Source organism: Melospiza georgiana, chromosome Z, assembly GCF_028018845.1.
Source record: "Melospiza georgiana isolate bMelGeo1 chromosome Z, bMelGeo1.pri, whole genome shotgun sequence".
NCBI lineage: Eukaryota > Metazoa > Chordata > Aves > Passeriformes > Passerellidae > Melospiza > Melospiza georgiana.
This window is the reverse complement of record NC_080465.1, coordinates 82,234,465-82,258,838: the sequence shown is the minus strand read 5'-3', so window position 1 is coordinate 82,258,838 and position 24,374 is coordinate 82,234,465. Positions and strand designations below refer to the sequence as shown.

The 24,374-nt window shown below is 53.1% G+C and overlaps 2 protein-coding genes across 2 annotated transcripts in view; one reads left to right on the top strand and one right to left on the bottom strand.

Moving 5' to 3' along the window:
- LOC131095541 (methyl-CpG-binding domain protein 2-like) overlaps nt 1–24,374 on the top strand; it is a 205,244-nt gene that overhangs the window by 124,347 nt on the left and 56,523 nt on the right. The gene's annotated exons all lie outside the window — the stretch shown is intronic.
- The window catches only part of MAPK4 (mitogen-activated protein kinase 4), a 56,292-nt gene continuing 43,069 nt past the window's right edge, over nt 11,152–24,374 (bottom strand). Inside the window, exons 4-6 of the mRNA XM_058043429.1 lie at nt 19,112–19,273; nt 16,363–16,564; nt 11,152–11,925 (exon numbers count right to left, since the gene is read on the bottom strand). Coding sequence (XP_057899412.1) covers nt 11,238–11,925; nt 16,363–16,564; nt 19,112–19,273 — 1,052 coding nt within the window. The 3' untranslated portion in view covers nt 11,152–11,237. The remainder of the gene's footprint in view (nt 11,926–16,362; nt 16,565–19,111; nt 19,274–24,374) is intronic.

Genomic DNA, 24,374 nt, shown 5'->3' with positions numbered 1-24,374 from the left:
CGCTGGGCTGCTGAAGCAGTGTCACAGCTGCTGGCCCACAGCGTCCCCTCTGCGTCCTGCTCGAACCCCTCTGGGTTTCATCCTACACGTGCTCCCACGGGACATGTGCTGCTGGCTGAACCTTAAACTCCAGCTTCCCCCGTGGGAAAGGGCTGATGTTAGAACACTGAAACATTTAGGCTTTAGGAAAACACCTGATCGAGGGTATATCACGGTGAGTTTTTCTATCTCACACAAAGAGTAAGAGACAGAAATCCCTTACATCAGTTGTACATTTTGTCACGTCACAGAAAGCACAGATTTGGGACAGATCTGGGTTTGGGACAGTGTTAGATGTCTCAGTTATGAGGCATCTGGGTAGGGAGATATGAGAGTTACAAAAGCTCTGTTATGAGGTGAGCTTTAGCACTTATTCAGAAGCCCTTCTGTAGTTTAAATTACAGAGAACCTAACTCAATCAAGAGTTCATCAACGATGTTGTGAAAGGAAGTCTCCAATTCCCGACAACTTCACAAACAGGATTTTTCTCTTTCCTGAGAGCAAGGGAACTTGAGCCTCTTAGAAATGCAGCCCTACTTAGCTGACTTGTTTTGTTTCTTTTTGCCCTCCTGGTTGAAGCTTGTTTTCCTCGCTGCAAGGATCGGGTGGGCTGAGGCTGAAGGGAACCAACACCTGAAGGTGTGTGAGGATTGAAGGGGCAGGACAGAGCTGCAGGAGGACCCATGGCCCTGCTCTGAGGTCTAAGGCAGGAAGCAAGCCACCAGACAGTGAATATTAGGAACAACTTACCCTCCCGTGCCTGCTCCTGACCCCTTCGTGTTCCTGTTGTGAATAAGAACCTTGACTAGGCCAATATTCAAGCAGCAATAAATTTATTATTTATTATGGTAAAGTATGAGCAATACAGCACTGGGTGCAGTAGGGGAAGTTTTCCCTCCAACTGCACACCGATAATTGAGGGTTACAGGTATTTATAGGGGTATTCATCACCTTTTTTCCGCAGTTTCTATTTCCAATCTTTTACTCATCAGCAATTTTTATTCCAAATTATTACATCACAATCCTATACACTGTTGTGATTTTAATTTCTCAGGATGTATCTCAAAGGAGTATCCCCAGATGGTGACGGTCCAGTTTCCAAAGAAGAAAGAGGAATCCCATCTGGTGGGGTCCAGCTCCCCAGATGTGTGTCCACCTTTTAATTGCAGAGACTCTAAATCTCATAACAGTGATGTCCAGCTTCCCTTTGGTCGAAACCCTAAACCCTTGAGGTGATGTTCATCTTCCTTTCTCAAGCTGTTTTTCTCTGCTTCACTAAGGCGTGAGATAAGCATATTTCTTGTATACATATTCCAAAGCTACAGTTTCAAGGATACAAGTAATATTCTAAAATTATCCTTCAAAAGGTTCTTATTGCAGAGCTTTTTTATGGATTAAATGCAAGCACAAAGCAACACCTTTAACACATTAATTCCAATGCTCTTAAATCAACCAGGGTTAATTGCAAACAACAGATAGGTTCAAAGGCCTTTTTCCATGCTGTATTCTCCTCAGTTATTATTAGAATTCACAGCTCTCCCATTGTCGGGGTCCACACATTTCGCATTCACATGTACACACGTCGCCTGTTTGTACCTGACACCAAACACAGCTGTGCATCTCACAGTCCCCAAAGCGTGTCCCAGGCAGATTTGCTGTTCCCTCTCCTTTGCAGCCCTCGGCTGAGGCTGTGTGCCTGGCAGGGTCGGTCACCCCTGCTGTCCCTGGGTGGGTTTGGGCACTCCTGGCATCTCTGCTGGGACTGAACAGTGCTGGGCTCCCCGTGGGACGCTGCCAGCAGAGCCTGCTGGGGCTGCCACCACCCCCAGCCCCAGCACGGCCACCCCTGAGCCCCGGTGCGGCCAGGCCCTGCTGGAACCCAAACGCAGGAGCTCTCCAAAGCCCAGAATCAAACACAGGATTTGATCTGGGACTCGGAAAGGCTCCCAAACCGAGGTGCAGGAAGCGAGAATGTGGATTTATGGTTTAAGGCAGAGACACGTAGATCTAAGTGGAGGAAAGTTTAGAGTTTTAGAGTTTAAGATATAGAAAAAATAGAAGTGGTTACAGAGGTGAACAAGGAGTTTAGAATGCAGTGCTGTAAGTAAGATATAGAAAAAATAAAAGTGGTTACAGAGGTGAACAAGGAGTTTAGAATGCAGTGCTGTAGGTAAGATATAGAAAAAATAAAAGTGGTTACAGAGGTGAACAAGGAGTTCAGGATGCAGTGCTGTAAGTAAGATATAGAAAAAATACAAATGGGCTCCTCAGAGTCTGTCTATCACAGCTGATGGTGAATGGCCATTAAGTTAAACAATTCACATGGAACAAATAAAAGAGGCACCTGTTGGTAAATGATCTCCAGACCACATCCCAAAGCAATCGGATAATTATTGTTTTCACTATTTTCTGAGGCTTCTCAGCTTCCCAGGAGAAGAAATCCTGGCAAAGGGATTTTTCAGAAAATACGACAGCGACACATCCCTTCTGCCACCCTTGTCAGAGGGGACTCTGAACGAGCTGTCTAAGCTGAGGATGGGAACTTGTGTGTTTCAGCCTCACTGACACAACCCAGCAGGCCTGGCCAGTGTGGGCTGGGTCTCCAGAAACAGCAAAATTTCCTTTTCTGTTCTAGCACCTGCTGCCACAATGCCAGCCCAAGCAGGCGCAGTGCACAGCCTCTCGCAGGCAGGCCACAGAGCTGGCTCAAATGACCTTGCCCACCTTTCTGGGGATGGCGTGCTGAAACGCTTGGCTGGATGAAACCTGCCAGACACAATTCAGCAGGACCTAACGCCTCCTGGCTTTCCTGCGGGAGCGGGGAGCCCTGCAAACCCAGGCCTACGCCTGCTCCTCGCAGCTCACACCTATCCCAGCAGCTGTGATCCCATTATTTTTCCCAGCAGGGGGAAAAGCTTGGTGTGAAACCATGGACCAGCCCTGCACCTCCCTGGAAATTTTCTGTGCGTCACGGGCACTGGAAATGGAGATCTGCTGGAGGATGTGAGGCGAGAGCAGGGCTCTGGCCCTGGGGTGGCACAGGGTCGATCTGTGGGGATAACCCAGGCAGCGGATGGGGAAAGCCAGAACCCAAGTTTGATGAATTTCCCTGCAGAGGGCAGCCTGTCCTTGCCTAAGACGGCTCGTGGCCTCAAGAGCTGTCCGACTCTGAAATTAAACTCAAACAAAATCAAACAAAAATCAACCTGTTTTAGGCAAGAAACACAGCTATTCCCACCTTCCAGCAGCTGGGGAAGAGCTGCCTTGCGGAGTGCCAGTCCTGGCCCGAGGGCATCGCCCAAAAGGAGAGTTTTGTCTGGCCGCAGTTCTGCACCCGGACACTGCAGCTGGAGAGAGGCTCCAGCTGGCGCTCCAGGGTTCAGCACTCTGCTCTGCCACGGCTTCCCCCGGAGGGTTTCTCCCTTCCCCCGCTCTTTTCCCTGTCCTCAGAGAGCAGACCCAGGCTGTTCCGTGGGGGTGGTGAGCAGGGAGCTCGGTGTGCCCAGCGCTGGTGAGCCGAGCAGCTGGAAGGAGTGGGCTCCGTGCCTGCCCTTCCTGGAGCAGCTGCTGTAGGTGGTGGGTGCCCTGCAGGTGCCACTTGTTCTGACTTCAGTCCCCTGAGCCAGGCGCCCTCCCACCCAAACCATTCCATGGTCTATAAAAGCTTCACCGTTGGAAAAGAAAACCAGATCACGCCTCACTCTTTTAATCAGTCGGCCTCAAAGCATTTTTTTTTCACCCCCTCCCTGCTATTTTGCAAGTGAGATGGAGGACACGCACACAGAGCTCCGCAGACCTCAGGGAGGAGCAGGCTGCGGAGCAAGTCCCAGGGCAGCTCTGCCTGGCTGCAAATCGCAGGCTGGGAGCCCCGGGGCTGGCTGACAGAGGCTGGGTGTGAGCACAGCGATGCTCCTGTGGAAATCCAGCAGCACAGAGAGACCCTGTCGCTCCTGGGGGAGCGGCTCAAAGTGGCAGACGAGAGGAGGGAGCAGCTTGGCCTCTACTGACAGCTCCTGTGCTCCAGGGATGCAGTTTGGAGCGACTGCTGCGGGAGCAGCCCCTTGCCCGGTGCAGAGGGGACAAACAGGTCTGCCCACGTCTGGCTCAGTCGGTGTGAGATGTCACTCGGTGCCTCTGGAGACACAGGGTCACAGCCACTGTGAGATGTCACTCGGTGCCTCTGGAGACACAGGGTCACAGCCACTGTGAGATGTCACTCGGTGCCTCTGGAGACACAGGATCACAGCCAGTGTGAGATGTCACTCGGTGCCTCTGCAGACACAGGGTCACAGCCAGTGTGAGATGTCACTCGGTGCCTCTGGAGACACAGGGTCACAGCCAGTGTGAGATGTCACTCGGTGCCTCTGCAGACACAGGGTCACAGCCAGTGTGAGATGTCACTCGGTGCCTCTGGAGACACAGGGTCACAGCCAGTGTGAAATGTCACTCGGTGCCTCTGGAGACACAGGGTCACAGCCACTGTGAGATGTCACTCGGTGCCTCTGGAGACACAGGGTCACAGCCAGTGTGAGATGTCACTCGGTGCCTCTGGAGACACAGGGTCACAGCCAGTGTGAAATGTCACTCGGTGCCTCTGGAGACACAGGGTCACAGCCAAAGAGGACACCAGGGCTCCTGCTGTTCAGCTCCTCTGCCGATGCCTCCCTGGTTAAATATTTCAGCGTGCTGCTCAGCAGCTCACAGGCTGGCATTTCTGCCGCCGTGGCCTTTGGTTCCCCGTTAGTTTATCCATCAGAGGCTGAGGGACGACACAGCCTGTCTGAGGAGGAAGAGGTGACACAGGGACTGCCACGCAGACACCACTGCCACATCCGTGTCCCCAGCAGGCCCCTGCTGCTGCCAGGGCCATGGGGCAGCTCCCCCAGGCTCCGGGGCACTCAGGGGGTGCTGGGGCACCGCTCTGGGGTGAGATGGACATGGCTCAGAAATGGCACGGGCCATGCAGAGGCAGCGAGAGCCCCTGATCTGCTAATAATTTTGGGCAGAAAAGCTGATTCCTCTGCATCCTTTTGAAGGAAGGCAGTGAGCTGTCTGGGCTGTGGGACACAGAGCAGGCTGAGTCTGTGGCAGGAGCACCCCAGTGTGGGGCCTTGTTTTGCTGCAGTGACAGACTTCTGAGCCTGTAATGAATAAACATCATACCATCTTCTCTGGAGAGAGGATTTTCTTCTTCCTTCCTTTCACAGAGGACACTTCCATGGCACACACAAGGAAAATATGGAGGCCCCTCCAATTGGTGTTTAACTGCTCCCAGCAGGGTTCTCTCTGGTTTATGGACTCCCTGAGGTGCCTACAGCGGACAGACAGCAGCAGCACAAGCATCCCTCCTGCCTTGCCCAGCCCTGCCCAGCCCAGCTGTGCCCAAGGGCTGACTCTGGGGCCTGAGGGGGTGCCCTCAGGTGAGGCTGTGCTGTGCCCGGCAGGGACTGCCCCGGGCACTGGGGAGTGCTCCTTGGTAGGACACTGTGCTGCACATCCACGCACATCCGTGCACCCAGCCCTGTAAAAACGGGGGCTGCTTGCTCAGGGGTGCAGTAACTCCAGCATCAACCACCTCCAGCAGGCTGGAAAAGCTGATGTCACGTGTGAGGAGAGCTGGGGTGCTCTGTGCGTTTCACCTGCAGTCTGCTGACCTCTGCCAGTTTTACCCCTGCACCAGCACGGAGAAGTTAAGCTCTCCCGAGGGATGAATTCCCACCTCCTTGGGGGAAGGAGGGTGAGGAGGTGAGGCTGACCTTTGCCGTGAGAAGGCAAGGTGGAGCTGTGAGGGTGGAAACAAACACGTGTGTTTATGTGCACTGGAAACACGTGTGTTTATGTGCACTGGAAACATGTGTGTTTAGGTGCACACAGAACACGTGTGTTTATAGGCACTGGAAACACATCTGTTTATATGCACACGAAGCATGTGTGTTTACGTGCGCACGAAGCACATATATGTATGTGCACACGGAACACGTGTTTAAAGGCACATGGAACACGTGTGTTTATGTGCACTGGAAACACGTGTGTTTATGTGCACACAAAGCACGTGTGTTTATAGGCACTGGAAGCACATGTGTTTATGTGCACATGGAACACGTGTGTTTATGTGCACACGGAACACGTGTGTTTATGTGCAGAGGAAACACGTGTGTTTATGTGCACACAAAGCACATTTGTGTATGTGCACACGGAACACGTGTGTTTATGTGCACAAGGAACGCGTGTGTGTATGTGCACTGGAAACACGTGTGTTTATATGCACATGAAACACGTGTGTTTATGTGCACAGGAAGAACATGTGTTTATATGCACAGTAAGCCCGTGTGTTTATGTGCTGAAGCTGCCCTTGCCACAGCCTGGCCAGGTTCAGGCTGCTCCTCTGGCCCCCTCTTCCCTCCTGAAACGCCTGATGGACGAGCAGGAATGTCCCAGGGGTTGGAAATCTCTGGTGGACACAAACGCTTCATGTAGCATTGACATATGCAGGAATTAACTCTGTTTTTCAGAGTTAATTCCTGCGTATGTCAACAGGAATTTTTATGAAGCTTTGCAGAGGGTATACCCAAGGCCATCTTTGATAGCGCAGATGGCCTTGGGTATATTCTCAAAGATGGCTATCAAAGATGGCCTTGGGTATATTCTCTCCAAAGCTTCATAAAAATTCATATAAACGTCCTAAAACACCTAATTTTCACTGCAACATTAATGAAAGCAACCATTCAGAGACCCTTTTGTTACACCTTATTCTGCCACAACCCAAGACCAGGCAGCCAAGACGGTGTGAAAAGGTTGTGTTTGTTAAGGCAGAATATTTTTATTTTAACAAATAAAAACCTACTCTGAATTTAGCAATATGATTGTATAAACCAGCTTCCCCAGTGCCTAGATGGCAGCTTAAAATACCGGGGTGAGCACAGCTTCAGAAAGTGAAGATGCTCTTTGAGAGGACTCCATTCACCCGGATATTGTACAGGATCAGACTCTGCCTTTCAAAATGTCAAAGGCAGCAGTTCACAAGCAAACACCATATGGTGTGTTTGTTCTCTTCAATTCCTCTTAGAACCAGCTGAAAAAGAAAGAACATTTCAGAGCTGAAATGTCTGCATGCCACACTGTACAGGGTTCTCACTGCAAGCTCTCAAAAACTGTAGATGATGGCATGAAATTGCTCCGAGGGACAGAATTGATCATTTGCAGTCCAGTCTCCAAAAAGCCCACTTGTAAAATGCACTGACACCATGTTGTGCCTTTGCTCTGGGATCTGGGAGGGACTTGCACAGGACAGAGCTCCCAGGGTGTCCCCAAAGCCCCTTTAAAAGGCAGCTGAAGCGGGTGTTTCTGTCACTGCCGTGGTGGAGCTCTGAAGGCCTGGTTAGTGCAGCTCTGTGACGGTGTAACACCTGCTGAGTCCCAGCACGATTAAAAATAAACTGCAGCAAAAATAGTCACAGATTTGTGACTGAGGAAGAACAACCACTGGGGCAGCAGAGAACCATTGGAGGCATCCCTCTGACGTTTAAGGGGGTTTTAAAATCACATTCCTGACGGGTTCCCAGGCTGCAGCCCATGGCCAGTGGGCGGAGGAGCAGATCCTGGTGAGAGGCCACCAGGAGCAGCTCCTGCAGTTTCAGGGAGGCATTTTCTGCTCCCCCTGTTGCTCTTTAATTTAAACCCAGAACAGCTGGGGCCCACATCTCTGAGCCCAGGGTGTCACCCATCCCAGGGCCACGTGGGCTTGGGGGCCACCGCAGTGTCACCAGTAACAGCAGTGCTCTGTGTTTCTTTCAATGAATGCCCTCTGCAAATTTACTGAAATACCCAGTGGGTGATCTTGTACCCATCAAGAAATGATTCTTTAAATTGCATGAGACACAGATGGTGACCAATCCTAAAGTCCCTCCCTGCGACCCTGAGTGCTCAGACAGCCTGAACCTGCCAAAGCAAAGCTGGGTTAGAAGCATCCCAACACCAAGAATGCAAATATTCCTGTGGTGCAGGTCTTTGTGGTCACTCTTAAGCATGGTCACTCACTTTTCCAACCTGAGTGAATCCTATGATTTGCAGAATTCTGTGGATTTTTGCTTCAGTACTGGAGTAAACATTTCAGAATAAACATAATAATAATTTATAAAATAATTACACACAGCCACGCAAGGAAGGCTCAGGCCTTACATTTTATTTCTGCAAATGAGAGACAGATCTGGCTTGTGATCAGCTAAGCACACTCAGGTAACAAATTAAAGCCATCCCTCTTATCCCCTTTTCCCAGCATGTGATGCTGAGGTTTTAGAACAACATTAAATAAGAGCTCACAAAGCGAGATGGAAAATCCAGAGTGGCAGCAACACGCTCTGTTTGCTTGCTACCGAGTCCGTTTTACACCCTAATTGTGGGCTCACAAGACAATACTCGAAAGCAAAACTGTTTCTTTCATGTGCACAATAAATAGTCCTGCAGGCCTCTGGAGGAGAAGAGACAGCCCGTGGGAAATGGCTTCTGGTTCCAGGGGCCGTGGCCGCCGCTGCCCGGCCGGGAGAGCGCGGTTTGTGCGGGCCGAGTCCTCGTGCTCAGAGGCCCCACGGCAGCACGGGCTGCTCCACCTCCAGAGGAGCTTCCAGGGTCACCGAGCTGCTCTCCTCCTGCGGCCCTGGCTCTGCTGGCCCTGGGGGCTGACCCCAGCTGGCTGCAGCTCCGTGCCTCTCCGTCCAGAGCCCCGGGACACAGCTATCCTCCCTCAGGTGCTGACCCCAGCTGGCTGCAGCTCCGTGCCTCTCCGTCCAGAGCCCCGGGACACAGCTATCCTCCCTCAGGTGCTGACCCCAGCTGGCCGCAGCTCCGTGCCTCTCCGTCCAGAGCCCCGGGACACAGCTATCCTCCCTCAGGTGCTGACCCCAGCTGGCTGCAGCTCCGTGCCTCTCCGTCCAGAGCCCCGGGACACAGCTATCCTCCCTCAGGTGCTGACCCCAGCTGGCTGCAGCTCCGTGCCTCTCCGTCCAGAGCCCCGGGACACAGCTATCCTCCCTCAGGTGCTGACCCCAGCTGGCCGCAGCTCCGTGCCTCTCCCACTGGGATGGGCTCCAGCCAGAGCCCCGGGACACAGCTGAGCCCCTCTGCCTGCTCCAAGCCCGGCAGGCCAGCTCCAAACTCTGCTGGCTGCTGCCAGTGCGGTGCCACAGGGCCCGGCTGCACCGAGGGCAGTGGGACACGGGGAGTGGGACTGTGGGGAGCAGGACCGTGGACAGTGGGACAGTGAACAGTGGAACTGTAGGGAGCAGGACTGTGGTCAGTGGGACTGTGGTCAGTGGGACTGTGGTCACCCAGCTGTGCTCACCCAGCTGTGACTGCCAGGCTGGTTGGATCTGCTCCAGCTTGGGGGCAGCTGCTCCTGGCGTTGGAATGTCCTCCCACCAGCAGTGAAAGTGCTGATCTTTAGTTGAGGTATATCAATCATCTGCAACACACCAGAAACCAAACCTCTGTCTCTGTCCTCCTTCCCCTTTCTAAACCACTCTGGGGGATGTCCAAACACCCAAAGCAAAGACCAGAAACAAATGGCTTTGCCTTTCTGAGCCCTTCTCCATCAGCCTCGCCTTCCAAATGCCTTCCCCACCCCTGCACCCGGGCTGGCAGCCCATCCCATCCTGGCAGCTGGCTGCCTTCACACCAGTGCTGCTGACTGGCTGCAGCAGTGGCGTTTCCATCACCCCAGTGTGAGATCTTCACAGTAGGAACACGATTTTGGGCTTGTCAAGGCCTGCTGCAGCTAAACCTGCTCCTGGTCCCAGCAAGGACAGACCCCAGGGCTAATACAGGAAACACTGTTGTTAGTTATCTGAGCCTCACACCAGCTTCTTCACAGCTCAGAGCATTTAGCGGGTTGCTTGTTAAAAGGGTGGAAATAATGAATATGGGAGTAGTTAAATATGGGCCTGGCAGTACTAAATACAGCAGTTTCTGTTGTACAGATGGAGCAGCGCCGCTGTGCCGGGCAGCAGAGCAGCAGGACGCTGAGGAAAGCAGAGGCTGTCTCGTGTGGCACTATTTACACATCTCCATTTAAAAAGCTGCCGAGTTGGGTTAAATATAAGTATAGAACATTTCTTCCATATACAAACTCTTGTTAGCTGATTAATCATTAAGGTGCTCAGAAGTGTGGATGAAAACAGAAGGTACAGTAGATCAGCTGTGTCTTCACCTATGTACACACAGTTGCCTGCTGGCACCAGCCTCTCCCACAGAAGCTGGGAGCCAAGCGGCCGGTCACCAATCGCGAGCCACAGGAGCTGCTGTTCTCTTCACGAGATCTTTGTCGGGAGGACAGCCAGTGGTGCTGTGGTTCCTCGCTCACAGCAGAGTGGCTGGGAGCCCTTGCTGGTCGGCGCGGCTGGCGGTGCCGGGCGGCGTCACCCGTGGGACGCGCCGCTCCCAGCCCTCCCTGCTGGGATTCTGCTGCTCTCGTGGCAGCTCTCCGAGGCAGGACCCGCCGGGGCGCGTCCCGGGGCCCTCCCGAGTGCTCGGAAAGCTCAGATCCCCGTGCATCCCCTGCTGCGCCCCGTGCAGCCACAGGGGAGATTTTGGCGTGAGAAACCACAAACCAGCAAAATGCACTTAGCAAAAATTTTGTCTTCTCCTCAGAAAAAAATAAAACAAATCCCCAATGGCCCATACTTTGTAGGTCAAATTTCTTGTCCATTAACACTCTCAGAGAGTTTTTTGTTTTTCGTCTGATGGCCAAACTCTACCTGTAGTTCCATTCAGTGCTGACTGATGGCTGGCATCACTTTATTCCATACCTGTGCTCACACAGGCGCCCTCAGAGAGACTCAAAGTTTGGCATTTTGGGAACCCGTCCAAACAGGAGGGTATGTGACCACACTGAAAATGTTAATTTCTGTCCTTGTCCTTTCAAGTTACCATAGAAAAAGAGAGGAAAAGAAGTCTATTTCACTACTGTTTGCAAACCTACCATGTACCGTCGTTCTCCCCCTCGTACATTTAAGTTTCAAACAGGTCCCAGAGATGGCAAGGCAAGATTGTTAAGGCAGTGTAAGGAACTCAGTATTTCACTCGCACCTCTCGATCCCCTTAGAAGCACTTCTAAGGCATCCAGGGGGGCGTGTGGTTTGTGCTTGCCTTTCCTGGCAAAGGCGTTCGGTACGGCGCGGGCAGGGGACGCGGCGGGGCTGGGGCCGTCACCACCGCTCCTTCTGGAACACCTCTGCCTGCACCATGTCCCCGGGGTGCTCCGAGATGCACGCCCCGTTGATCTCGTTGAGCTTGTTGTCGGGCAGGTCCTCGGGCTTTGTGCAAAGCTTCAGCGCCCTGGAGATGAAGACGTCCAGGTCGAAGTCGGGGTTGGCGTCGCCGCTGACGGCGGCGGGCTCCTTGTGCAGGCGGTGAGGAGAGGAGGGCAGGCTCCGCTCCTGCAGCTCGGGCAGGGAGCCGGGGCACTCCAGCCCCACCTGCGTGCTCTTCACCCACTGCGCAATCTCCAGGAACAGGTTGGAGGGCTCCTCTTCCAGCGACAGCTCAGCCGCGGGCGCTATGGTGGCCCTTTTCCAGTGGGATAAATCCAGGATGAGCTTGGGCTCTGAGTAGTGGTGGGGCTTGCTGTCCCTCCACAGCAGCTTGTCCAGGTAGGAGGGCGATCCCACCTTGTAATCGCACGACTTCCCGCAGTCGGCATCGAACACGCGGTCCATGGAGGAGTGGGAGAGCTCCAGGAAGCGCTCCGAGCTGCTCTGCGAGTACTTCCGCGGGTCCACCTGCGCCTCCTCCGCCGCGGGCTCCGAGCCCGCCCGCGGGTCCCGCTGCACCTCGTCCATGTCGTGCTGCTTGTCGTGCCTCCAGTCCAGCTCGGAGGAGAGGCTGATGTGGTACCTGCCAAAGACACGCTGCTGTCAGACACGGGCAGCAGCACGGCCGGAGCCACCCGAGGGCTCCTGCAGCTCCTTGCCCTTCTGCTAGCTGGGTTAACCTCTTACTGGCAGCACAGAGAGCCTTCCTCTGCCTCAAAATGCCAGGGGACCAGTAATTGTTATTTATCAACCGCCTCAGATGCAGGAATGAGAGCCCAACAACCAAACCAAGTGGTCCCTTCCTTTAGATGTCGATCACCTCCCCTCCACTTGGGACTAAAACATGATTAACAGCAATAATTACCAATCTGCCCCTCCACTCAGGACTAAAACATGATTAACAGCAATAATTACCAATCTGCCCCTCCACTGGGGACTAAAACACGATTAACAGCAATAATTACCAATCTGCCCCTCAGCCAACAGACAGGGACCGCAGCTGTGCCCTTCCTGTTTGGTGACAGAACAGTAAAAGACATGAACTTAAAACTGACAGAACCAGAGGACACAGTCTCAAGCCATGCCAAGGGAAATGTAGGTTGGATATTAGGAAAAAGCTTTTCACAGAGAGAATGATAAAGTTCTGGAACGGCCTGTCTGAGGAGGTGGTGCAGTCCCCATCCCTGGGTGTGTTTAACACAGCCTGGATGTGGCACTGGGTGCCAGGGTTCAGTTGAGGTGCTGGGGCTGGCTTGGACTCGATGGTCTTGAAGGTCTCTTCCAACCCAGTGATTCTGTGAATTCTGTGAACAACCCCACTGAGGCTGGGCATCACCAGTTTGCTCTGATGTCAAGGGCCCAGAGCATCCCTGGAGGGTGACCGTGCTCAGTGACAGCTTCTCCTGAAGTCCCGACAGCACCCAGGGCTGTCCCAGTGCCCCCTGATTCCCTGGCTCCTGGCTGAGCAGCCTGTGGAATGTGCTATCCCAGCCACTGGGGCCCTGCCACAGCACCCAGCCGCTCCTCAGGTGTCCCACAGCACACAGCCAAAGTCACCTGCTGTCCCCAGAACGGCCGGCTCGTGCTGCAGAGCCCCCAGCCTGGCATGGGTGTCCCCACCTGGGGGCAGGACAGCCTCAGCCCCTTGTGTCACAGCAAGGAGAAGGTGACAGGGAGCCTCCAGCCCTGAGCTGCTGCTGGGTGTAAGAGCTGAAATGAGAGATGTGGGGCTCCAGGGGCTCTCCAAAATGCAGTTTGTTGTATCCAAAATGCAGTTTATTGTATCCAAGAGGTCACAGCAGCCCCGGGTGGTGGGTGACAGAGCTGTGCCCACAGCTGTCAGCTCCAGCTGCAGGCAGGCCTGGAGACCTTTGGTTTTGGTTACAATGCATTATAGACTTTTCTTTGCTGAGCATCTTAATACGGTAGAACCAATCTATACCTGAACTGTTATCTATAGCCCATCATAACTGCTGTAATTACCATATTCATGTTACTGTTCTCCAATCCCTAACAGTCAGTACATTACAGTTTAAGCTAGAAGTTGTTTTTCAGTTTTCTTTCAATGGAAAATTCTGAGACCTTTTTTCTACTTGCAACTTTGCTGCCTTTTTTGCCTGTGCCATCTTTCTGCTTGGCAAAAACATCTTCTTGTTTGGGGTGGGTTTATCCATTGCTCTAAGCCATAAAAATCCCTTCTAACTAACACACCCTTTGCCTCCTTGGTTATCCAGTAAGACTGGCTAAGCAATTCTTTTCTTTTATATCAAAACTTGCTTCCATCTCTATTCCTTCACCAGACTCCACATTTAAAAATCTTTCTGCCGAGCATCCATATCTGTGAGACTTCCTTGTCAACCTTTCATCCTTCCCAAGGTGTGGGGATGCACTGAGGGTGGGTATCCTGCTGCCAGCCCTCCTCCCCGCCTGAGTGAGCCCCCAGACCCACTCTGATGACCTTGCCCTGGCTGTCTCCCACATCTGCTCGCTCAGGCACAGACACTGCGGGCAAGGGGAGGGAGGGGTGCCTTCAGGTAATTTGTCAGTGCTGGTGGAACCCAGTGAATCAGTAGGGTGAGGAGATTGAACTGCTCTGCAGAGGGGAGAAATGTTAGAGCATCCTCAGCCAGTTCGTCCCCCACAGCCTGAAGGGGCTGTACAGAAAACTGAACCTTTTAAATTAATTCTTATCTGCTTATTTTGTCCTGCCTGTCCCAGTGCTGGGACTGGCCCAGTGACTGGGGTAATCACCTGGAATGTGAGAGACCTCAGCTCAAGGCTTGGAGCCGTTCTAAACTTCCAGTGCAGCTTCCAGCAAGCCATTTAAACGTCAGCTCAACTCAGGGTTTTGTACAAGGCCCCCAGATATGTGTTCTTTGGGGTGATGCACCTTGAAAAGTGGTGAATATAGCACTCCAAATCAGGCCCTGTGCCCAAAAGGTACAAGAATCAAATTATTTTGTATCTGTACTGCAGGGACAGAGGGCAGAGGAAGGGGCTGCAGAGCCACTTTGACCCACATGAAGACAACCTAGGCTGAAAACCAAGAGCAGAAAGGCACTCAGTGATGTACAGGGATGTGCAGCTCAGCTTCTGGTCCCTGTGGAATCCAGGAGGAGCCTCTGGGCAGCTTCAGCGAGGCACCAGCTTGGGCTGGAATTATAGCACGGCACAAAGAGGGAAAAGCAGGCATCTTTCAGGGGTGAACAGGCATGGGGGAACGCAGCCACGCCAGAGGCGTTGGGGAAGGTGAAACAGGAAAGCCTTATCAATATGATTGCTTGGCAAAAGATTTTGAGAATAGGGAAACTGAGATTGAAATGAAATCAAGCTTTGAGATACCTCAGTTACTGAACAACTGCAAAACAATGATGTGGCCAGCTGAAGGTGATGCCCTTTTGATGGAGCAACACCCTCTGCTTGCAGACAGCTCCATGGGTCAGAGCAGACCCTACAGCTTGGCAGAAGGGGCCCAAAGAGGAGTTTTTAGGGTTTAAAATGTAACAGAGTATGGTAATGTAATGATTCCTATAGGCTGTATGTAAATGCCATAGGATTTGTATGTTGTACTAGATTGATTAGTGAGAATTAGAATATTCAGCACAGAAGAAGATTTATTGTATTGTAACGGGAACCTCACTCTCTTATTCTCTTATCCTCTTAACCTCTCTCTCTCTCTCATCCTCTTTATCACTCTCTTTACTTCTCTCAGGCCTGCTCTGAGCTGTGCCTGGCAGCTCCCAGCAGGGCCCTGCAGCCAGGCCCTGTGCAATAAACCCCAAATCTCAAAATGCCCCTGCACCCAGGGCCCTGTGCAATGAACCCCAAATCCCAGCAGGACCCTGCACCCAGGCCCTTTGCAATAAACCCCAAATCCCAGCAGGGCCCTGCACCCAGGCCCTGTGCAATAAACCCCAAATCCCAGCAGGGCCCTGCACCCAGGCCCTCTGCAATAAACCCCAAATCCCAGCAGGGCCCTGCACCCAGGCCCTGTGCAATAAACCCCAAATCCCAGCAGGGCCCTGCACCCAGGCCCTTTGCAATGAACCCCAAATCCCAGCAGGGCCCTGCACCCAGGCCCTGTGCAATAAACCCCAAATTCCAGCAGGGCCCTGCACCCAGGCCCTGTGCAATAAACCCCAAATCCCAGCAGGGCCCTGCACCCAGGCCCTGTGCAATAAACCCCAAATTCCAGCAGGGCCCTGCACCCAGGCCCTCAGCAATGAACCCCAAATCCCAGCAGGGCCCTGCACCCAGGCCCTCTGCAATGAACCCCAAATCCCAGCAGGGCCCTGCACGCAGGCCCTTTGCAATAAACCCCAAATCCCAGCAGGGCCCTGCACCCAGGCCCTGTGCAATGAACCCCAAATCCCAGCAGGGCCCTGCACCCAGGCCCTGTGCCATAAACCCCAAATCACAGCAGGGCCCTGCACCCAGGCCCTCTGCAATGAACCCTAAGTTCCACAACCAGAAGAAGATTTATTGTATTGTAATGGGAACCTCGCTCTCTTACTCTCTTATCCTCTCATCCTCTCTCTTTCTCTGACCCTCTTTAACACTCTACTTACTTCTCTTTACTGCTCTGAGCTGTGGCTGGCAGCTCCCAGCAGGGCCCTGCACCCAGGCCCTTTGCAATAAACCCCAAATTCCATGACCAGAAGATTTATTGTATTGTAATGGGAACCCTAGTCTCTCACCCTCGTTACCACTCCACTTCTCTGGGGCCTGCTCTCTGAGCTGTGGCTGGCAGCTCCCAGCAGGGCCCTGCACCCAGGCCCTTTGCAATAAACCCCAAATTCCCAAAAGGCCCTTGCACCCAGGCCCTTTGCAATAAACCCCAAATTCCAAATGGCCCCTGCAACCAAACCCTTTGCAATAAACCCCAAATCCCAGAAGGCCCCTGCACCCAGGCCCTTTGCAATAAACTCCAAGTTCCAAAAGGCCCCTGCACCCAGGCCCTTTGCAATAAACCACAAGTTCCAAAAGGCCTCGGCAGCCCAGCCCAGCCCAGCCGTGGTACCTGTCCCAGTTGGACATCTGGCTCTGGTTGGCCTCCATGAGCAGGATGTCATCGATCTCGTCCTCGATGCGGAACGGGTGCTGCGACACCGGCTCATCCTCGGGGCAGGAGTAGGGGCTCATGTAGGGGTGCTGCAGGCCCATCTCGGCCGTCAGCCGGTCCATGGGGTTAAATGTCAGAATTTTCTCCAGAAAATCAATGGCTGTGAGGCAGAGACACACAAGCTCACCATTCCTCAAAAGCAAAAACAGTTCTCTTGCCAGGACGAGCCTCGCAGAGCCCCCTGGCAAATCCCCGTGGACCCAAACCAGGCACTTCTGTCCTTGCTGGGGTCCCCTGCCCCTCACAGAGCTGTGAGCTTGCAGGGGAGCCACCTGCAGCCCCCAGGTGTCACCTCCTGTCACCTCCTGCAGCATGGCCAGGGAATGACTGCGAGAGCACCCTCAGAGCTGTGCAGGGGTCACACACACAGAGCTACAGCCCCAGATCTCAGCACAGAGCTGAGATAACATCCCAGCCCAGCCCAGAGCTGAGATCCCAGCACAGAGCTGGCACCCCAAACCAGCACAGAGCTGAGATACCACCCCAAAAAGGCCTTTGGAAGGTGCTGGGATCTGACTCCACACCCTCAGATACACTCGACAAGCACACTGTGTTTCAGACAGCTGATTTCACCTCTTAGGCCCCACTGGAGTGGATTAGATTTACTGCAACTTTTAAAAGCCTTTGGTGTGACCGATGCCATGAAATTATTTTACCCATTAATGTTTGAAGAATTCTGAGTGGCTAAAATAATTTTAGGAAGACTGTGCTGCATGAACTCTTTCTGTGATGAATTTTAAGTGCAATTAAACCCGAACCTAGAGGGCTGGCTATGATTGATTTGGTGATTCCACTTACTGAGGTTATGTGAAAAGGTAAAATCCTGCTGCTGAAGTTGTTGCTTATCCAGTTGATCCTTTCATGGGAAAGTCCCTTTGAGTTCAGGCAACAAAAATAGGAATAATGCCTTTCTTCAGATACAGCTTCGTACTGAAACTTCCAGGAACATCCATCCCACTGAAGGTGCAATTGTGTGAATGGGACGGTTTCTGTAGAGGCAGAAGCCCTCAGCAGGAAGGACAGCCACACGTGTTGCCCCAGAGCTCAAACATTAACCAATTTCTGGCTGTCTCCCGTGAGATTACCTCATGGCTCAGACTAATTAAGCAGGAAGGAGTCAATTGCTCTGTAAGGTCACAAAAACCCATTATGGGTTATATATTGTGATGCACCACGGGTCAGAGAGGCAGGGAAATGACAGTGAATAATGTGAGGGGCAGGGCTGACCTTTCCTCCTGCAGCCACGGCAGGGAATAAATCTGCTGCTGCTCGCTGGAGGCTGACACAGCCCTGGGCCCATGGATATTGTGTCACCAAGGCCAGGCTCGGCGCCTCTCACACGGAGAGTCCCTCCTGAACGTGAGATGAGCCTGCTCCTGAGCTCTTCCCAAAAGCAGGCCTGGTTTAACCCTGGCTTAACCCTCAGAAGGAGCTCAGGGGAGCACTGGTCAGCTCCGGTCTGTAACACCTATCTCAGGAGTGGGGTGTTTGTGAGGAAAGCCTGTCCTGCAGTGCTGCACAGCTGTGCTCAGGCCAGAGGCACGGGGCTGGCAAAGAGCCTCTGGGCTGAGCCAGGCCTGGCACCTCTCACACGGAGAGTCACTCCAGATGTGAGCTGGGCCTGCTCCTGAGCTCTTCCCAAAAGCAGGCCTGGTTTAACCCTCAGAAGGAGCTCAGGGAAGCACTGATTCATATTCCTGTCTGTAACACCTATCTCAGGAGTGGGATGTTTGTGAGAAAGAGCCTGTCCCTCGCTGTGCTGCACAGCTGCAGACTGGGAAAGAGCCTCTGGGCTGAGCCCTCGCTCACAGCTCGGGGAGACACGTGGGATGTACCCCCAAAGGGCCCTGGAAGTGTGTTTCACCCTTAGGAGACACCTGTGAGCAAGCCACAGCATCACAGCCCAGGGACAGGCCACCTGTGAGGGGACAGCACTGGGGGCAGCATCTGAGCTACAGCCAGGACCCCCGGGGATGTGCATCCCCTTCCCCAGAGCTCAGGCCCTGGGCCTTGCAGGGCAGCAACCCTGGCACCCCAGAAGCAGCTCTGGGGACACGGCTGGTGTAGTGTGTGGTTTTATTTGTCATGTTTACTGTTTAATTTCTGGTTCATAATCCCTCTGTATTTTTCTCCCCCTGTCTTTGGTGTGGCACAGACTTGCTTTTTGGTAATTCAGTTTAGTTAAGTGTGGTTTCTCTGTAACCTAGTTACTCCCTGCCAAGTTTCAAACCCCTCCCATAACCAGGTGTTAACCTCTACTGTCCCAAGCCATTCCCCTCCCTTGAAATCCTCCATTGGCTTGCACGTTGTATTCCCTGCCTTCTGTTCCACCCCCAGCTCTCCTGATTACCTTGAGACTGTAAGAATTCCCCCAGTTTAAGAGCTGTTGTTTTCCCTCAGTTCAGGGCCTGGGACTCTGGGATCCAGGAGTTTTACCATCAAATAAAGTTACCCCAGTTCCACCCCTGGCCTGTGCTGCTGCCTTTGTTTCTGTGCCGGTTTCTGTGAACCTCCCTGGTAACTGGGATTCTGCAGAGCTCAAAAGGGGGGTCTGTCACGCCCCTGTATCACCTGGCCAGGGCTAACACACACCACAGCAGTTTTGGGGCGCACAGCAGCCGGGGAAGCCCCGGGGGCACCGCGGTACCTTCACTGTCCACCTCGGGCAGCAGCTTGCGCAGCGGCTTCCGCACCTCCCACGTGCTGTTGATGAACATGGGCATCACCTTCAGCAGCTCCTCCTTGTCCTCCTGGTGGATCACGGGGATGGTCTCCAGGATCAGCTGCATCTGCTCCAGCTCGTGGCCCCCTGAGCAGGGAGAAGAAGGAGAGAGCAGTGAGACCTGGGGTCCCCAGGCTCCACCTCTAAAGGATTGCAGGTGTCCAACCCCAAGAGGAAAGGTGTGTTCTGACCATATTCCAGGCACCAAGTCATGGCTCTGGTGGTGGCAATGCCCACGGCTGCCCTGTGCCATTTCATGTTCTCAGTCCTTTTCCCTCAGGACATATTTATCCATAAAACCCCAAACCCCGCTCAGGGCTGGCTGCCCGTCACTGAGAGGAGAGCAGCAGCAGAGCCAAGCAGAGCACCCCATCAGTGAGCGCCATTCCCGCTCTCCACGCTCTCCTGGATGCCACCAAGAGGTGACATCCGTGGGGATTTCCAGCCTCCCGAGCAGGCAGAGGAGCCTGGCGGGAATGTGGAGCTGCGCCACTGGATTTCTGCCTGCCAGGAATGGTTAGAAAATTCATGTAGTTAGGAATGGTCAGAAATGCCCCGTCCACAGAGGCAGGACCAGCACGGAGCAGCCAAAACAATAAGCATTTTCAGGTGTCCTAGGTTGACTACATCAGGCTACCAAGCCCCTGCTGGCCCAGCTGTGGATTTCAGTGGTGAGCAGTGCCCATCCCATCCACAAGGAGAGCCAGCCCCAGGGATGGGCAGCACTGCTGATCGGCCAGCAGCGAGGGAAGGGAGGCCCCTCTCATGACAGGGGGACTGAATGCCCTGAGGCAGCCCTGTTCCTGTGGAGGTCCCTGGCATTTGCAGGGTCCCCCCTCCACAGCCCAGAGCTCCTGTAGATCAGCACGAGTTTTCCAGACTCACACCCGTGGAGCTTGCTGGAACGCAGCACACAGGGAATATTTCTCTGCCTGCTCTGTGGGGTCCTGACCCCCAGGGAAGCACTGCCTCAACCTTCGCCCATGGAGAAGGCTCCCAAGGCTTTGGATGGATTGGTGTCCACAAGTGTGTGAAACAGACAATAGTGTAGTTTATCACAGGGTGAGAAATTTAGACTTTTGGGGTTTTAGTATAGAGGTAGATAGGAGGCAAGGTGGAGGATCTTGGCTGTTGTCTGAGCTCCTTCTCTTCTCCTTCTCCTTCTCCTCCTCCTCCTTATTCCTCTGCAGTGCTGGTGGCACAGGGTGATTGGGTGAGGGAAGCCTCAGTGCAGAGGTTACATGGACAGACGAAGGATTAGTGATGGTAGAAAGGTGGAAATAAAGTATGTTTTAAGAGTTTATTAGATAAAACAGCTTTAGAAGACCTTGAAACTGCACATCTTATGACCAGTTTTGCTGAACTTTCTTGCGCGCTAAGTCTGGTGCAGACAGTGTGTTGGACTTCTGATAAGATAACAATTAACAGCAACCTGAAGACCAAAAAAAGTCTCTCAATCCTGGCACAGAGCTGTTGAAAGGAGGTTTTCCCCCATCAGGGGGCCCAACGAGAGCAGCACACACAGCGCTGACCCCAGCACAGCCCCGTGGGGACAGTCAGTGATGTTGGCAGACTCTCTCCCATCCAGCCCAGAGCGGTGGCCACGGCCACAGCCAGGCCACATGGCACAGCTCAGTGGCACAGCAGTGACCTCAGCAGCCCCAAATGCTGCTGACAGAGCCCAGCTGGTCACCACCACCACACACAGCTGCTCAGTCAGCGAGGCAGAGCAAGGGGAAAAGCAGAGGAGACAAAGGGAGGGCCGCCCTTGCCCTGTCAGTCCTGGCAGATTAATCCACTTTCCTACACAAGGACTAATTTTAGGTCACTCAGAGATTCGCAGCGTGACTCCAGGGGAAACTGAAGATATCTAGCAGGAAATGAGCACCTTGTTAGCCAGGCTAATTCCCCAGCTGTGATCCAAATTACAGGGTGATAAAAGTCACAAAGCCTCCGTGGCTTTTCCCTCAGCGCAGCCCCAGCCGAAGATCCCTGGCAGCCAAGAGACACCGCGTTCAGTCACACAAAGGAGCTGCTAATGCAGCGCTGGAAGCCTTGAATTATGGCTCCCAAGAAACCCCATTCTCTTACATTATCCTCTATTTATGGAATTCCCAGGGACCTTTTTCTGAAGGTATTAACTCCTGAACAGGAGAACACGAATCAGGGGCAGAATAAACGCAGCAGGCTGTGAGGAGCTCGGCACCACATCTTGAGGAGAGAGCCTTCTCCAGGGAGCACCCAAGCCCTGGCAGTGAGCCCTGATCCCACGGGAAAAGCCCCTGTGCCATCTCTGGCTCTTGGCCACAGCACAGCCCCACTGGTGAACCCCACGGAGACCTGCAAGGACAGATCTCTTTTCCTTTTTCCTCCTTTTTTCCCCTCTTTTTTTTCGCCTTTTTTCTCCTCTTTTCTCCTCTTTTCTCCTTTTTTCTCTTTTTTCTTCTCTTTCCCCATTTACTGCTGCTTCCACGGCTGCTGTTTGGGTGGAAGGGACGCTGGAGGGAGCTGCAGCTGCTCAGCCAGGGACACTTTTCCCCGTTTTCTGTGCTGCTGCTGCTGCTGCTGCAGGGGAGCTCTGCCGGGCCTGCAATCCAGGCTCCAGCTGCTGGGAATGTCCTGCTCTCCATGAGCGGTGACACAGCCAGAAAATCCCTGTGGGAGAATGGAAGCAGTGAGCGACATCTACCCCGAATCACCAATCACCTTCGCTTACCTGCCTTGCTCAAGCACCCCGGATAGACTGCCGAGTTAATTATATTGATTTATGCTAAGCACTCAATTTAAACTGCACTCTCTAGAAACCATTTACCCAGGGCAAGGCGCTGCTGCAGGATGGAGCTTCCTCGGGACCACACTGCTCTCATTTCTCTCATTTCTCATTTCTGCCCACCCAGGGCTCTGCGCAGGGCTCGCCCTGCAGGCAGTGTGAAAAGTGCATATTGTATGGCTCTATGCAGATATTTACTGTGTGTATTTTGATGGATTGATCAGTAGTGCTGTATTAACATTTTAATAATATGATAAATGCAATCTCATAGTTCAAAGGTAACTTTTGTAGTTAAAATAAGTGGGATATATTTTTTTTTAAGAAAGGAATGAGGCACTCGCAGCAGATAGCAGCCCCAGGACACCTCAGTCTTTCAGAGAAAAAGAATCTACTGCTCCCTTATCAGAAGAAATGAACTTCTTCCTGCCTCGAAGGTGCTGTTAAGATTAAGAGGAAGAAGTTAACACTGCCCAGACAGAATCCTGTGTTTGAATGGAATTTATGCATCATGGATGAGCTGTATGAATATGCAACAGGCTGTTGTTTTAAGGGTTAATCCTTTGTTAACGGGTGGTTTTTTTTGGGCTCGTGCTGCCCAGAAAAGGGTACCCGGACATCCATAACTCTTTGTCTCTATTGTCTCATATTGTCCTAATTCAAATTGTCCAAATTATTATTACTCTAATTATATTACTATTTTATAACCATTTGATTAATATTAAACTTTTAAAATTCCAAAAAGAAGTGACTGGAGTTTTTCACAGGGAGGGAAGGGAGGCTGCAGCTCTGGGATGGTCTCACCCCGCAGGAACAGAGGCTGCAGCTGGCTGCTCTGAGCTCCTTCTCCCCAGCCAAGAGCAGCAGAGCTGCAGCAAAGGCAAATCCTTTTGGTGTTTGTGAGCTTTACCTGCTCTGGGGCCGGGCTTTGCTCTCCTCCAGCAGCAGATGAAGGACCCCAGGGCACCCTGTGCCAGCCCTGCCCTGGCACTGCTCTGCTGGCACAGGAGGAGGCAGCAAAAAGGGGCAGGGGGCCAGAGCCTCCCGGGACAATGACATATCTTCAAAGCCACCCAAAAGGAGCTGGTATTTTGAGCTTGGTTTGGATCCCCACCCACTAACCAAGCACCCTGGGGATTATTGAGAGATTTCATTGGGCTGGGAGGCAGAGAACAAGGGATGCACACGGCGTGTGTCCAGCCTGTGGTGTGACAAACCCCTCCTCTGGTCACCAAATCACCTCAAATCACCCCAAATGAATCACCTCTGGTCTGCACCTGCTGGGGGCTCTCAGGATCCAGCCCGGGGAGGCTCCTGTGTGGCTGCTCTGCTCAGCTCACCCAGGCAGAGGACACATCCATCCCATCCCAGGGCTACTTCTGCCCCTGCCTTACCACAAAACGAGCTTAAAGCACCACCTTGGAGACCTCAGTGGTGCCAGGCAACGTCACTTATACCCTGGGATCCACAAAGAGCTAAAAGGAACCCAGGCTGGGGCTGAGAGAGGGGTCAAGCACAGCGTGAAGAGCCAGAAATGCTTGGGGGCTGTGCTGGGTGGCCAGGGCAGCTCAACAGGCAGCTCTTGCTTTGCTGTTTGACCTGAGGAGGGAGAGACTGCAGCACCTCCCAGCAAGATCAGACAATGCCCTGCCCCTAGAACGTATCCCAAGGAAGCACCAGGAGCAGACAGGTTAAAGGCACAATTTTCACAGCTGAAACCTCTTGACTGGAAAGCTTTGGAGAAATTGAGGAAGAAAATAAGGAAGGAAAGGGAGGCAATTTAAATTATTTCCTCCTAAGGGCACTGACTGCTTATTTTTAAGCTTCCACAAAAGAATTATGGAAGCTGTGAGCAGGAGTGGGGAGGCAGCAGCAGAGCAGCTGCAGCTGAGGCTGTGGAGCTCAGTGGTGCTGAGACACCCGAGAGGGAAACCTCCTCCTGCTCCGTTATTAATGGGGCTGGTTATTTATTTACACAACTCTGCGAGCAGCTGCTCACCAAATGCGTTAAAACTCATCATCCACAGCACAGACAGGCACGAGAGACAGCCCAGGGGAGCTGTGCTGTGCTGGGCTGGGCTGTGCTGTGCTGTGTGTGCTGTGTGTGCTGTGCTGGGCTGTGCTGTGCTGTGCTGTGCTGTGCTGTGCTGGGCTGTGCTGTGTGTGCTGTGTGTGCTGTGCTGTGTGTGCTGTGTGTGCTGTGTGTGCTGTGCTGTGCTGTGCTGTGCTGCGCTGTGCTGCGCTGTGCTGTGCTGGGCTGTGCTGTGTGTGCTGTGTGTGCTGTGTGTGCTGTGTGTGCTGTGTGTGCTGTGTGTGCTGTGCTGTGTGTGCTGTGCTGTGTGTGCTGTGCTGTGCTGTGTGTGCTGTGCTGGGCTGTGTGTGCTGTGCTGTGCTGGGCTGTGCTGTGTGTGCTGTGTGTGC